Genomic DNA, 16455 nt, shown 5'->3' with positions numbered 1-16455 from the left:
TATATTAGTTTTTTTTCACATTTTCTTAAAACATCAACCTTTGCATTCACCATACATTTTCTATCAGCCTAACAAAAGCTAAGTAATACTCTGCTACCACACAATTTTCACTGCCCACTCTGAAATTCAAAGGAAATAGGTGGAAGTAACTAAGTAAGTCTGCCTCTTTTTTACAGATATTATTCTTGGAACAACCCTGTGAGAAGTCATAACTTTATTTTACAGATGAGGATTCTGAGTACTGTAAGGGTAAATATCATGCCTGAGGTCACAGAGCCATCAAGTGGTAGAACTCATGTTCTTTCCAATACAACAACTCTCCTAGCCAATTATAAGTTTGAACCTCAGAGCATCCAATTATCTCCTTGAAATGTACTCAGTACTTCTAACCTGCCTGAACAAGGAACAGGGATAGAAGTGGGGGTGGATGGGGAGAGATGTGAGAGGAAAAGGGGCTGGGAAATAGGAGGGCCAGATAATAAGGATGCAGGGCCTTGTATTCAGGCTAAGGATGTCAAATGTCACTTTGTCATCTGGCAAGTAATGGGAAATCAATGACGGATTTTTTTTTTTTTTTTTTTTTTTTTGTGGTACGTGGGCCTCTCACTGTTGTGGTCTCTCCCGTTGCGGAGCACAGGCTCTGGATGCGCAGGCCCAGCGGCCATGGCTTCACGGGCCCAGCCGCTCCGCGGCATGTGGGATTCTCCTAGCCTGGGGCACGAACCCGTGTCCCCTGCATTGGCAGGCGGACTCTCAACCACTGCGCCACCAGGGAAGCCCCCCATTGAAGGATTTTTAAGTGAAGAATGAGTTACACTTTTAAGAGTTGTATTTTAGAAAGATCACTTTCTCAATGGCTTCTAAATTTATTATATGTTTTTTTGTTCCCTTGATGTCTGCTACATTGGTACCCACTAAGTCTTCTTTTCATTAGATGGGTAGTCTCTTTGAAAAGGACTACAAAAACGTTGGCATGTTTTCTGAACATGACTTAAAAGAAATAAAGGAATGAATAAACAGAATGAATCTTTCCAAAAAGGATAAAATAAATTTTACAAAGCAAGTTAAGGATAAATGCTTAGTAAATAACCAAAATTTAAAATTCAGACATCACAAAAGTACTTTGACACTGGTAGGATTTTGGATAGCTGGCCCACCTTTTCTGTGTGTATATATACATGTGGCTCTGTGTGTGTGTGTGTGTGTGTGTGTGTGTGTGTGTATATAAAATATAAAACTGTGCATGCAAAAATTCACAAGTTACCTCTCTGCCAAGCCAGGGAAACCAAAATCAGTGCTAAGTAAGTGAAAATCTGTTTGTCTGTTATGTTGCCTTCCCTAAAATAGAAATCTAGAAAGTCACTTACTTGTGCTACTAATTCACTCTGCTCCTTCTGAAACATTCGGTTAATTGCTTCACAGGCTAGACCAACAGTATCTGGTCTCTTTTTCATTCCATTTATCAGTGGGCCAATGGTCTCCAAAGATGCCATGGCTCGAACACACAGCTAAGTGCCCAAAAAGAGAAGGTTACTTGTAGACTAGCAATATTTTATGTAACAAGGTAAATACCACAATAATATATGAAAAACCTAAATTCAGTTCAAGTTTTTTTTTTTTTTTTGGGCCGCACCACGCCAAAAATCCCTTAGTTCCCCGACCAGGGATTGAACCCATGTTCCCTGCAGTGGAAGCGCCAAGTCTTAACCACTGGACCACCAGGGAAGTCCCATCAGCTCAAGTTTAATAATGAACTAAGTCAAATTCAGTCTCCTATTAATCAGATCATTTAAACCAGTTTCAGAATTGTTACAATACCATGAGGCTCGTATGGATTAAAGCACATGGTAGGAAGGGGATTTGTATGTCAATGGACATTAGTCAGGAAGAGGGAGCACAGATAAATTCTAGAGCTCTAAGCTACTAAATGGATTCATCAATACCTCGTTTTCAGACAGGGCATGAATAACTCGAATGGCACACTTAGGAATGGCATTGTTCCTATGATTCATCGCCTGGATAACTTTGGGAAGATGGCCCAATGGTGGGACCTGATCAGCCAGCTGAGGCTGTGCATTGAAGAGGCATACTGTTGCCATTGTCAAAGTTTCCAGAGTTTCTCCCTGGAGGGTATAAAACAAACAAACAAGCAAACTGTAAAATACTGATGAAGTCGTAAACATCCTTGGTAATTATTTGGTGTTACTAAGGCTCCACAAGTTCTAAGTGCTGATACTTGAAGAGTGATCCCTCAATCCTAAAAGAACAACAAACTTCCCCATCTTGACAAAGGCATGAATTTAAAGGACTTTAAGAATGTGATACATTAATCTAAGCAGCCTTTCTCTGGGCATTTCTATTCCACATCTCATTTCTACTGCAGATAAAAGAGATGTCAATTAAGAGATCACCTCTCAAAAGATATTACTAGAAATTTTCAGATAATGTTATAGAAATGCCAATATCAGAGAACATCAATAATTCAGGAGAATGAAGAACTAGCGAAAATGTTTTCCCCAGTTCTATTAAAAATCCTACTAATTAACATGTCTGGCTGCCATAATGCACTTTCTATTGTGGAAAATGGATTGCAAAGACCTGTAGCTTACACCATTATATGCAAACATATATATCCATTACATAACATGTCTTAAATAAACATGGAAGCTGGGATGCACCGAAAAAGAAAGCAATATAGAAGGAAAATGTTATACGTTTTTCTGTTTCCAAGTTTCTCCTTTCTGAGGATTTCATTTTTTAAGCAAACTATGTATGTAGTAAAAATCCTAGTAAAGAGAAAATGTGACTATAGAAAGAGATATATGTAAATATCTGACATAATGTTAATATTTTTTAAAGTCTTGCAAAGCTAATGATAGTAACTAATGATTTCTAAGTACTCAGCATTATATTAAGTACTCCACATTTATCAAAACTCATGAAAACTTCAGCCTTAGGGGCAGATGCTGTTACCTTTCTATGAGGTAACTGAGGCAGAATCAGGAGGCATTACTCCAGGCCACAGAGCTCGTCAGTGGTGGGGCTGGTACTGGGGTCCAGGACCATCTAACAACACAGATCGGGCTCTTAATCACCTCTATAGCCAGCTTGTTTAATTAATTATGTACCTCAATTATTTTCAATATACGAGTTCAAATAACAAAACCTTATATTACATCAGGGTTTATGACTTGCCAAGCCACACCAAGCCTACTTTCCTACTCACTCCTGCTTTCCTGCTAGCCTTTGGCTTTGAGCATAGGTACAGGGTTCACCCATGTAGTTAAGACTCCCCTGTCAATTTTTTTAAGTAGGGTCATTCCTGCCATCTATGGCAAGCTAAGTGAAGAACATGCCCTAGCAGGACACACTTCCATTTAGGTTTCTACACCGCACATTTAGGTTTCTCCTTAAAACCATACAATCACTGGAAATGGGATGGCAGAAACCTTTCAGAGCCATTATAATTGTTAGAAGTAGAATCCTCTCAATATACACACTTCCAACTTTTACCAAGAAGTTTCACTTTTGACAAGGCATATGTGAATTTAAGGGTGGCTGCTACATTGAAAGAGGTAGCCAATTCTTAATGTATGGTCAATGAGGATGGTGTTTTAACAGAAACACTATCAACCTGTTTAGCACACTATATGAAATGACTGGCTGACAGCTAAAGCTTACATGAGGATTGTTCTTCTCCAGGAGCTCAGTTAACTTTTCTAGTAGTGCAATAAGAAATTCTCTAGGCTTTCTTAGAACCCAAGTTGGCTGTGCAATAAAGATTCTCAAGAAAACTCCTCCAACAGCAAGTTCACCTTCTGCTTCTGCAAACACCACAGCAAAATCTTCAGGCAACTTTAAATAGAGAAAGAATAGTCAAGTCACTTACTAATCATTAGTTGTACATTAAACAAGAAATAAAAACCCTATTAAAGAAATTGTTACGAAATTAACTAGTCCTTAAATAGTCATTAATATTGTAAGTTTTGGGCTTCCCTGGTGGTGCAGTGGTTGAGAGTCTGCCTGCCGATGCAGGGGACGCGGGTTCATGTCCCGGTCCGGGAGGATCCCACATGCCGCGGAGCGGCTGGGCCCGTGAGCCACGGCCGCTGAGCCTGCGCGTCCGGAGCCTGTGCTCCGCAACGGGAGAGGCCACAACAGTGAGAGGCCCGCGTACCACCAAAAAAAAAAAAAAAAAAAAAAATTATTGTAAGTTTTATTTTCTCTTAACAAAATTCAGAAAAAGTCCTTTGATTACGTTACTTACTCTGAAAGTGAGTATTCCTACTTTTATGTTTAAAACCTTATTTTCCAGGGGAAGACCTAAGTTTCTTAATGACAAAGTATCTAAAAGGTTGGCATTGAACTCACTCATCAGGAATTTAAAAAAACAACAAAAATTTACAGTAAAATGTAAAATTCCTTCCTCTGAATAAAAGTTTACTTTACCTTCCAGTTTACATCGGGGTTGTCTTGCTGATTTTTAAAGTGCCTTGGGAAAAAAAAAGGGGAAAGGACATCAAACTTCAGTCACAAGACACACTTTCATGCATGTAGAGTAAGCCTTAGAGAGGTGACAGACAATGTGAGGCACGCCTGCCTGCCCGGTGACCCCACCTGAAGGCCCTAAGTTACTGTGTGTCTCTTGACTTACTCGAGCACCATTTCTCTAACTGTCATGGACACTTTATCTCTGGAGCTGTCATTCCAAATTAACTCAGGATTTTCATGAGTTCCTTCAAAAATATGGACGGCAGCTTCAGGGTTGTCTCTCATGGCATCCATAAAAACGCTCGGGAGAAATTTCATCAATGTAATTCGAACCTAGATGAGCAGGTTTGAGAAAGAAAAAAGACCTATTGGAAACATCTCAATATTTGGTCTGCTTTACATTTCTCTAAGATAGAATGTTGCTGTAATTTGTGTTATGGCTGATATGGGCCACAACTATCATCCAAAAATTCTGGACTGAGAGAACAGATAAACCTTGGTTTATGCAAAGGTAACAAGACTCACTAGGACCTGCTACTACTTACCAATCCAGGTTCATTCCCTCTCTCCTCCTCAAATTTAAGAAACATTAAGAAGTTCAGCACCAGTGGTGTGTGAAGTTCCCAGAGCACACCACCCTGCCAGATCCTGCCCTGAACATGCTGTTCCCTCTTCCCAGAAGGCCTTTAGCTGCCCTATCCCTGCACCCCCTTCCCACACCCCACACCCTCACAATTTTTTCTCATGCTACCTTTGTGTCGTACAAGTATTTTTTAGTGCATTTGTTTTGCTATACTATTTTTTACATTATACTGTGCCTTTTCCCAGAAAGGATTCAAAAAACAGCTTAAAAAAATATATCCAGCACACACATACACACAAACTGAAAATTAGTCTGAGGCATAAGGACAAAGGGAAAATGAAAGTTGGAAAGATAAGTTTTTCCCTCAGGTCCTCACATAGTTTTCCCTCCTTTGTGTCATTCAAGTCTGTGTTCAAATCTCATCTTATAGAAAACTTCCCTGGCCAAGTCTGTCTTGCTGTTGCTGTATTTTCAGCCCCTGGCACAAGCAGATACTTGAATGAATATCTCATTCAGTGTATACTCATTCAGATACTTACTTGAATGAATGAGACTAATAGGATGTCAGTACACAAACGAAACATCAAAAGCTCTGTAAAATTGCAAGCAATATATTACAAATTTAGCGCTGAATTCCTAGCAGCCAATGAACTAAAGGAAACAGTGTTAGTTACATGATAGAAAGCATCCACAAAACAGGATGTGTGTCACTTTCCTTGGTCAAATGGATCTAAGACATAAATACAAGAGTTAAAACTATAAAACTCTTGGGAAAAAATACAGGCATAGATCTTTGTAACCTTGGATTAGATAATGGCTTCTTATATATGACATTAAAAGCACAAACTACAACAACAAAGATAGTATGGACTTCATCAAAATTTAAAAAAGACACCATCAGTGAAGTGGAAAGACACCCACAAAATGGGAGAAAATATTTGCAAATCATATATCTGATAAGGGACTGGTATCCAAAATATATAAAGAACAATTACAACTCAATAGTAAAAAGACAACCCAATTAAAAAATGAGCAAAGGATGTGAACAGACATTTCTCTAAAAGAGATGTACAAATGGCCACTTAAGCACATGAAAAGACATTCAACATCATTAGGCACCAGGAAAATGCAAACCAAAACCCTGAGATAACACTTCACACCCAATAGGATGACTATACTCAACAAAGATATATTGGGTGGGCCAAATAGTGTCTTCGGTTTTTTAAGTAAAAATAAAAGACATATTTTTCATTTTCACCAAGAACTTTATCAAACAACGTATTCACCCTTTTATTCCACTATCTTCTGCCATTTTTCAGGCAACTTCTTAATTCCATCTTCCCAAAACTTATCTTTTTGAGCAAAAAACTGTTCGAGGTACCTTTTTCAGTCTTCCAGGGAAATGAATTTTTTTCCATTAAGAGAACTTTGTAAAGACTGAAATAAATGGAAATCTAAGGTGCGATGTCTGGTGCATACGGCAGATAAATCAGAACTTCCCAGCCAAGCTGTAACAGTTTTGCCTGGTCGTCAAAGACACATGCGGTCTTACGTTATCCTGATGGAAGATTATGTGTTTTCTGTTGACTAACTCTGGATGCTTTTCATGGAGTGCTGCTTTCAGCTGGTCTAATTGGGAGCAGTACTTGTTGGATTTAATTGTTTGGTTTTCTGGAAGGAGCTCATAATAGAGAACTCCCTTCCACTCCCACCATATACACAACATCACCTTCTTTGGATGAAGACCAGCCTTTGGTGTGGTTGGTGGTGGTTCATTTCGCTTGCCCCACAATCTCTTCCATTCCACACTGTTGTACAGTATCCACTTTTTGTTGCCCGTCACAATTTGTTTTAAAAGCGAAACATTTTCATTACGTTTCAATAGAGAACTGCATGCGAAAATACGGTCAAGAAGGCTTTTTTTGCTTAACTTAATGTGGAATCCAAGCATCAAAGCAATTCACATAACCAAGCTGGTGTAAATGATTTTCAGTGTTTGATTTGGATATTTTGAGTATGTCGGCTATCTCCTGCGTGGTATAACATTGATTGTTCTCAATTATTGTTTCAATTTGATCGCTATCAACTTCAATTGGTCTACCTGACCGTGGATCATCGTCCAGCAAGAAATCTCCAGCATAAAACTTCGCAAGCCATTTTTGACATGTTCCAGCAGTCACAGCACCTTCTCCATACACTGTAAAAATCTTTTTGTGCGTTTCAGTTGCATTTTTACCTTTCTAGAAATAGTAAAGCATAATATGCCAAAAATGTTGCTTTTCTTCCATCTTCAATATTAAAATGGCTACACAAAAATTAAAGAATATTGATTAAGTCTTTTTTTAAATGCATGCTGATATGACAGCTGTCACATTCAATCTAACAAAATTGTTTTGAATGAAGTTAAAGACAGCTAAGTGCTACTACAGCCATCTTATGGAAAAAACTGAACAAACCTTTTGGCCCACCCAATATAACAAGTGTCAGAGAAGAGGTGGAGAAATCAGAATCCTCACGCATCACTGGTGGGAATGTAAAATGGTGCAGCCACTGTGGAAAACAGTCTGATAATTCCTTGAAAAGTTAAAAATAGTGTTACCATATGATCCACAAATTCTACTCTCAGAGAAATAAAACACATATCCATACAAAAACTTGTACACGTGTTCACAGTAGCATCACTCAGAATAGCCAAAAAGTAGCAATCATCCACATGTCCATTTTCAAATGATAAATGGAAAAACAAAACGTGGTATATGTATACAACAGAATATTATTTGGCAATAAAAAGGAAGGAAGTACTGACACATGCTACAACATGGAGGAATCTTGAAAACATTATGCTAAGTGACAGAAGCCAGAAACAGAAGACACATATTATGATTCCATTTACATGAAATGCTCAGAATAGGCAAATCTATAGAGACAGAAAGTAGGTTAGTGGTTGCCAGGTGCTAAGGGGAAGGTGAATGGGAAGTGACTGCTAAAGGGAATGGGTTTTTTTCCTGGGTTGATGAAAATGTTTCTAAAATTGATTGTTGTTGCCCAAACCAATGAATTGTATACTTCATATGTGTGACTTGTATGACATGTCAATTATATCTCAATAAAGCTGTTACCAAAAAGGAAAATAAGTTTACTGACCCCAGTTCTAGAATCTCTTGCTGCAAATCATTCAATTAAGGAGCTGACACTTGTATTTTTCCTATACAGAAAATTTAAGTGTAAATATATTCACCTTGGTAAAATTTGTCCCTCATGTATTTCAAAGGTCAAAAAATTACTGAAGAGCTCAAAAATCAATTCTAGTACATATTTATTTTAAATCTCTAAAACATGATTTAAAACATGTAATATTAGACATTATAATTATGTGCTACCCAACTCTAGCTTTAAGAAGACTCAATATTAAATATCAATATTCATGGACTTCCCCGGTGGTCCAGTGGTTAAGATTCTGCCTTCCAATGCAGAGGGGGAGGGTTAGAGCCCTGGTCGGGGAACTAAGATCCCAAATGCTGTGCATGGTGTGGCCAAAAATTTTTTTAAAAAAATCAATGTTCATGATTTTATGGACCCTTGCTATAGGTATCCAAATGCAATCGCCCTTATCCCATCAACCCTGTTGATGACAGACTATCAACCATATTCCCAAAGTAAAACTGTTCCAGGTCCTGTGACAGATTCTCAGATCAGACAAGGAAAAAAAACAACTGAATCTAGTGTGTTTTACTAATGTAAAGTAAAACCTAACACTCTGGAAGTGGGGGCTCAGGAGGCTTCATTTCATATCTGGGCTGGCTTCAGTGAGCATTACTTCATGTGAAACGGATTTAATAACAGAAGAAGGGGACTTTGATTACACCTGTGTCTGGATGCAATTCTATTTAGCAGTGCTGTTCTAAAAGGTTCCTGCTCTGCAAATTGGACCATGGTTCCAGAGATCATCTTGTTAGCTCCAGATTCTTAATGAGAGATCTCCTTGCAGAGAGGGGAAGCAAAGGTGCCGTTACACTCACGTGCTATATGGCTTTAACTAATAAGGGCGTGGGGTGTATCTCCTTCACAAGCTACCTCCATAGGCCAATCCTCGAAGTGTGAAAGTCTAACCTAACATATCGTCTGTCATAACTTAAATATACTTTTGTTCTTTCTTCAAGGGAGATGAACAGTTTTATCACCATAATTCAAATACTCTCTTAAGACTTCTCAATTATAGTGCAGGCTTCGCCGACTATAATTTTTCTCTAACTAGTAATATATAGGAATAATTTCAGGTATTTCAATCTTCCAACTTTCACATTAAGTTATTTCCTCACCATCTCAGACTTTGGTAACCCTCATGAAATCTGTTATCAAACTTACAGAGCTTTAATAATTTCTTTCTAAGAACCCATTTTGTGCTCACCTTTGGACCTATTAGTTTATCTGCTGTCATTTTAGCAAAAAGTTCTGCTGTCTGGGCTCGAACCTGTGGATGTGTTGAATTGCAGAACATGTCTAGTAAATAAATCAAAGCTCCTGTGAAGGAAAGAAAGAATTAGTGTTTATATTCTAAATAAAAAAAAAAAGACTTTTCTAATCATAGAATCATAGTAGAATTCATTTTCAACCTTGTTTCAACTCAATGCAACTTTTTTTTTAAACTGTAAGCCTTCCAAAGCATTCTTCTAGTTTATCAGACTATACAAAGCAGCTCAAAATAAGCTTCACCATTACTGAACATGACTGGATGAGAAAGCACTCCATACATTACCTTTTGCCATTGCTTCTTTGATTAGTTTTGTACTTGATGTCAAAGCATAAAGAGTTTCCAGAACAAGCTGACGACCTGCAAAGTAAAAGACATTTCAAGGAATGTATCATCACATTAGCTTACATTTACTGGGCACCAGTGCCAGGCACTGAACTAGGTGTTCTACACAGGGTATTATACTTACATCTTCACAATAACCAGTAAGACAGGAATTGTGGCATCCATGAGTGAGGAAGCTGAGACCCAGTTTGACCAACCCATGGATTCATAGCTAGTGAGAGGTATAGCTCACTATACCACTGAGGTATATAGAGGTTTATAGAAGTCTGACTTCCAAAATCCACACTCATAACCACTATGCCATACTGTCTTGCTACCTCACCGTTCACTGTGCAAACAAAATCTTCTCACCTCCTGACACCCTGAGAACACTCTATTCAGGGATCTACAATTTTTATGTGGTGCTAGTATCTTAGAGAAATGAGTAGGAAGTATCAGTTGCAACACACTGTTCCAATCTAAGACACAATAGCATCCTTCTGCACATAGTCTGTGCGCTTCTCACCCTTGTCATTGAAGTAGACTCGGCTACTGGACTTTTCTAAAGTCAAAATGGCAACAACAGACAGGTGACCAAAGGAGTAAAGAGTTGGCAAAGAGGGTGAAGGCTGCCAAGTATTAGGCTGAGACTAAAACAACAAAGGATGGTAGCCAGACTGAGCTAAGTTAACAGGCAGGAGAAAAAACACTCAAAAGGAGATTTTTAAGAGAAGCAACAGTATTTCATTGAAAACCTACCACTGTTCTAACCATAGTTTCCAAGGAAAACAAGTCTTTGGAGGGGATAGAGGAAGTTAACATTTTATGTTTTTAATGGCCCTTAGCAAACAGTTAAAGATAATTTAGTCTAAAATATAAATGAGGGCTTCCCTGGTGGTGCAGTGGTTGAGAGTCCGCCTGCCGATGCAGGGGACATGGGTTCGTGCCCCAGTCTGGGAGGATCCCACATGCCGCGGAGCGGCTGGGCCTGTGAGCCATGGCCGCTGAGCCTGTGCGTCCGAAGCCTGTGCTCCGCAATGGGAGAGGCCACAACAGTGAGAGGCCCGCATACCGCAAAAAAAAAAAAAAAAAAAAAAAAAAAAAATATATATATATATATATATATATATATAAATGATAGCAGAGTAGGCTGAGATATCTAGATGTCAGCTATTTTACCGGTAAGATTAAAATAATGACTGGACTATATAAATCCGATATGAATGTAAAATAACTTTCAAGTTATGACTTCTGTAACATTCTTCACTTCATCAATCAGTTTAATTTTGCATTGTTTGAAGCCTCGTAAAGCTGTTAAAAACTAATAAAAAAGAAAAACCAACTAAGGTTGTAGGGATGATAAAAATAATCTGCGAATGACTTTTAAAAGTTGTCATTTTAAAGAGCTATTTCAAACGTCGTTTGTTAAAGGAAACAAAAATATCCAATGGAAACTGAACTCCACTCAATTCACTGAACCTAACACGTGCAAAGCACTGGGGCATAAAACGAATGCGACAGGTTGCTGCTCTCAAGGAGGTGAACAGGTGTGAAGTCAAGATTAACATGACTTCCAAGCGGCTAGCAAAGCCAACTGAGCAATGTCTGCTGACGGTTAAGTGGCAAAGTTGGACTTAGTATCGCCAACTGCCTTTGAAAAGCAATCTCAAGGTTGATCCTAGCACTTATGCTAGGTGACTGTACAGTTTGTAAGGAGTCTATATTATTTCAGGCTGTATTCAAGAAATCAGGTTGGTGTATTTTAAAAAATTGATATCATTTGGTGGTAACAGTCGCTATCAGCATCAAATCAGTAAAGGACAAATAATGCAGAATTGAACTTTAAGCTAACACAAGGTGATTTTTATCTTAAGCATTTTTTCCTATCGTCCAAGATCAACTGTGTGTGTGTGTTTTTTTTTTTAATAAACCATGGAATATTAGTCAATTCTCAATTACTCATGTGTAGCTTATACTCAACAAATTGAAAATCCTAGATTATTTTCCTTTTGCTTTTGGATCTCTCTTACCTCTTTCAACTTTTGATATGAGAAATGCAAAATAATTAACTTATGTAAAAATATAATTAGAAAGACGTATCTAATATAAAGAATACCACTTAAAATATTCCAAAACAAAACACGGATAACACTGTGTCAGAGGTTTTGTATCATCTGTGTAACTGCTCCCCTCAATGGGTTGACTGTACTGTTGTTTCGAAAATTCCAGTGAATATACGTACTTGATGGCAAAGAATGTAGAAGAGCCAATAAATTGGACAAAACCATTGATTCAGCAATATTGTTGACACAGTCTTGGTTAGACGTCACTATATTCACAACCTGAAAATTAATCAATAGGATGTTAAGAGTTCTGGAAATAATTTTGGACCTAAACAAATTAAGTCAAATTAGTCAGACCTAAATAAACTTAGAGGCTTTACCGAAGTGAGAAAAATGTTTGGAGGACAAAATATTTAATTTTTAGGCAAGGGTTTAATTTTAAAAGATTGGCCTTATTATTCTGTTCTTTTGAGAATAAAAAATGTTAATACTAATGCATATTATATACATTAGCTTTCTATTAATTTAGAGGTAAGAATTAAATATAATGATCTAAACAAATATTTTAGTACCCATTCACAATCTTGAGGCTTATAAGAAGCCTTCAGTTCTACACCAGTTCATGCTCTAGAACTATGGTGTACACTGTAGTGCTTTCCAATTGTAGATTTGGGGTGGCAAGTGATTAGGAAGATAATCTTCTTTACTACTGGGACTTTTCCTTTTAGAGGGAGAAAGTAAATGTCTTAGTGCCCAGCACAACAGATTAGGTCTATCTTTCCATTATAAAGAAACAGGCATGTTTTTCTTTCAAAGAGGATGACCATTTAAGTCTAACTTATTATATACATTGATCTAAAGATCAATGTCACTTAACTTGAACTATGTGGTCAGCATCTCAAAGCAAAATATCCCAGATTTAATAATGCTTATTTAAAGAGTTACAAGATACTTGAAGGAATTAAGTGGAGAAGCATGTTTTTCAATTTAAAGAACATGCTTGTTAAGATTTTTGAACAATTTAACATTTATTATTTTATTAAACATCTTTTTTAAACCAAAATGCAATCTAAGAACACTTAATCATTCATAAAGTACTCATTATCCTGTTACCGCAGTGTTGAATTTGGTGTTCTTTATAATAAATCGTGTGTGTTATAATAGGCAGGATCATCTGAAAAAAGACCCTGGGAGCTCACTCTGGGTTGCCTGGACAAGGAGCCCCCTGTGACCAGGGTCTTCCTGCTTCTCCCAGAGGAAAAGGCTCCACCCAAACAGCTTCCTATGGGACCAATGATTTCATTCTCCTGAAGGAGGGGCCTCCAACCACTTCTGGACCCTCAAGGCCCACAGGTTCTGGGCAGCTGCCTCTCCTAGACAGCTCCTGTGAACAGCATAACATACCAGGTGTCTGTCTGTCACCCTCACTGGTAAGGTTGCTTTTGTACCAGACCATAAGAAGGGAGAGCAACTTAGGGGGAGGGAACACAAACCCACAGTGTGCAGCCAGCACAGTGCCCTGGTCTCAACATGTCTCTCTGTGGGGACACTGAGAGATATGGGAAATCCTGCCTCCTTTTCTTGTTGATCTGTGGCTTCCAAGCTTCCCAAGTAAAGCCCATTCTTTAACTCATGCCACATGACACTGTAAAAATGCATCCCAAGTTCTAATGCATGACAGACGATGACCACAGAGGGAAAGTACCTTGAACACTGTACAATACTTGCTCTTCAAAATGAGCATATTAATTCAATTTTAAAAACATATTCACTTGGCTTAATAGGCAAAATGAAAAAAACCACATGCAAACTTCCATTCAACTTTAGATGATGATTAATCAAGGATCAAACCATGTATAGTAAGTTGTAGGAAAGACAACATGCTTTAGTACAAAATTCTTTTACCTCTAAAGCCAACTGCTGCACTTGACCAGCTCCATGGACTCGAAGAAGAGAAAATATTAACTTAAAGTGCCCAATGCATTCACTTTCAGAGCCTAGGAAGTAAAAATAAAATGTTTAATTTTTATTTCCAAGAGATGTTCTAAATTATCCACCTTTAGGAAACTGATAAACATTTTTGTTTACTGTCAATTATAAGTCTCTGGTAAACTTTTCTTAACGTTTGTGACACAAAGTGAGTGAAGTATCACTAAGCAGCAGTAAATCTTAAGAAGTTAAATGATATTAGACTATCTTAGGTTTGTTTTGCCTTCATTTCCATCCCCACCCTTAGTTAACCCACAGGCTAAAAACAAGAAATTTATCAAACACACAACCCAAATACAACTCAAAAATTAAGTGTAAGGTGGTTTTTTTACTCTTTACCTTAAGACTGTAGAGCTACCCTTGTCAGCCTAATTACATCCGGGGAGAGTGTGACATCATCTGGCTTTTAATTAAGACTGAGTTAGAACCCTGCCACTTGAGAACTACATTATAAACAAGTAAGTGCGAAATCAATAGCCAGCTTTACTGCAATTCCTTTGTACCTAATATGTCAACTCCAAACAATAAGGAACGAAGTTTTCTTCCGATTTTATAATACTGCCTTTAAAAACATCCCCATGTATATATACCATGGGAATGATTTATTTTCTTAAACATTTAATTATTGTTGGTTATTTTATTTGAATAATGTATTACTGTAATACATAGTGAAAAGAGCAAAGAAGTACATGAAAAATAATATTAAGTGTTAATAAAAAAGATTTGAGGTCTTCATGTAACTTAAACTGAATATATATCGTTTTAGGTTTTATATTCTATACTTGTTATCAAAGTTAGAATTGGAAGAAGCTTTCGGATTTTCACCCATCCATCTCCCTGAAGTCAAGCAAGAGTGATAATGTTCTTGGAAATGTCCTTCTTAAAGATGTTTTAAGAATGACAATTCTCACTTTATTATTTGTTTTTTTTTTTTTTTTGCAGTATGCGGGCCTCTCACTGTTGTGGCCTCTCCCGTTGCGGAGCACAGGCTCCGGACGCGCAGGCTCAGCGGCCATGGCTCACGGGCCCAGCTGCTCTGTGGCATGTGGGATCTTCCCGGACCGGGGCACGAACCCGTGTCCCCTGCATCGGCAGGCGGACTCTCAACCACTGCGCCACCAGGGAAGCCCTATTTCAGTTTTTATACACCAAAAACTTCAGGCAGTTTTTCAAAAACATGGCATTGTGTTAGGGACCAGAAGACACAAAAATGAGATCACCTAATAAATAAATCTAATTTAAGCCCTTATATTGATACTTGGTATGTCAATTTATGTCATCAATGTGATATTTTACACTAGCAAGCTACTCTGCCTTTTCAACTCATTGAAAGTCATATGCTCTTAGAGATACGAATTATTCTAAGCATGGTGACCTGACCTCTCTTTCCACCCTATTATTTAGAGGTAAAAATATTATAGGGTCAATTCCTCTTAATGTTATACACAGTATAACATTATAACCAAGTACAATTTTTCCTGCATTTCCCTGGTAAAACTGAGAACTGGAATTTTTGGGCTCTTCCATTGTATGGATCTTATTCATCAAGGGTATAGTCACACACCTGGATTATATTTTATAACATTTCTCAGAGCCTCCAAAGCCATTTCCACTCTTGGCAAGCGGTCTCCATGTTGCTCTGACTCCACTTTTGCAGAATGAGTGATAGCCATGAATGTGTGGAGGTACTGGGCCTGGGAGCCTATATAATCCAAGAGACTTGCAGCAAATGCTTTTGGAACCTAAGTTGAGTGGAAAAATATTTAAAAACGAGTGTGCCCTTAGAAATAACCTATAACAAAGACTCCACAGCAGAAAAAAACAACAACAAAATACTTCAAGCCATGAAAGTGATTAAATTATACATACACATGAATATACCTATGGATTAAGTGGGGAGAGGGGGAGAAAGGGGACAAAACCCAATTGCATTAGGAAGTGTTTAACATTTTTGTCTAAATCCATTAGAGATTTGATATACTCCCATCAGTACCTCAGTATAATAATTCTGAGACGAGTATGTCTTCCCTTTACCAAGGTATTGATAGTATGATATGTAACTTCTACAATTTGGTTATAGTTTTATATTTAAAATTATATATATTTAGATTATAAATTCAAAGGACAGTTTTCAAAGACATTTCACAAATCACTGAACTCATTCTGCTTAGCAGCTATTTATAGATATTATTCTGTGATAAATAGTAAATGTTACAGTTTAGTAAATTCTTTTTTTTCCAAGAGCAGACTCTTTGTTTTAGAGAAATAGCCTCACTTCTTTCTTCCTTACAAAGCAATCAACCAACAAATTCTCTTTGCCACCCCTCCAAAAAAAACTACAACAAAAATTTCCTACATGATTTCCAAGCACTACGGAAAGAAAAGAAGATCATTTGCTTCCAGAAGTGATTTGGGATCATCACAAGAGATGACCTGGTGTGACCCCAGTCATCTTCTAAAACTTCGCTTTGCTTTCCACCTCTATTTTCTTATTTTCTTCTAAAAATGGGCCAGAGACGGACAGACCACAGAGT

The 16455-nt window shown here is 37.7% G+C and overlaps 1 protein-coding gene across 1 annotated transcript in view; it reads right to left on the bottom strand.

Moving 5' to 3' along the window:
- The window catches only part of DNAJC13 (DnaJ heat shock protein family (Hsp40) member C13), a 123160-nt gene that overhangs the window by 9620 nt on the left and 97085 nt on the right, over positions 1 to 16455 (bottom strand). The window contains exons 44-53 of the mRNA XM_082624232.1: positions 15486 to 15663; positions 13838 to 13929; positions 12112 to 12211; positions 9831 to 9905; positions 9483 to 9595; positions 4655 to 4824; positions 4450 to 4492; positions 3682 to 3855; positions 1944 to 2123; positions 1368 to 1508 (exon numbers count right to left, since the gene is read on the bottom strand). Of these exons, the coding sequence (XP_082480358.1) occupies positions 1368 to 1508; positions 1944 to 2123; positions 3682 to 3855; positions 4450 to 4492; positions 4655 to 4824; positions 9483 to 9595; positions 9831 to 9905; positions 12112 to 12211; positions 13838 to 13929; positions 15486 to 15663 (1266 nt within the window). The remainder of the gene's footprint in view (positions 1 to 1367; positions 1509 to 1943; positions 2124 to 3681; positions 3856 to 4449; positions 4493 to 4654; positions 4825 to 9482; positions 9596 to 9830; positions 9906 to 12111; positions 12212 to 13837; positions 13930 to 15485; positions 15664 to 16455) is intronic.

The sequence above is a fragment of the Mesoplodon mirus genome (genome assembly GCF_964341445.2).
Source record: "Mesoplodon mirus genome assembly, chromosome: 6".
Classification (NCBI taxonomy): Eukaryota; Metazoa; Chordata; class Mammalia; order Artiodactyla; family Ziphiidae; genus Mesoplodon; species Mesoplodon mirus.
The sequence above is the reverse complement of the archived record's forward strand: the minus strand, read 5'-3'. Positions and strand labels throughout refer to the sequence as shown.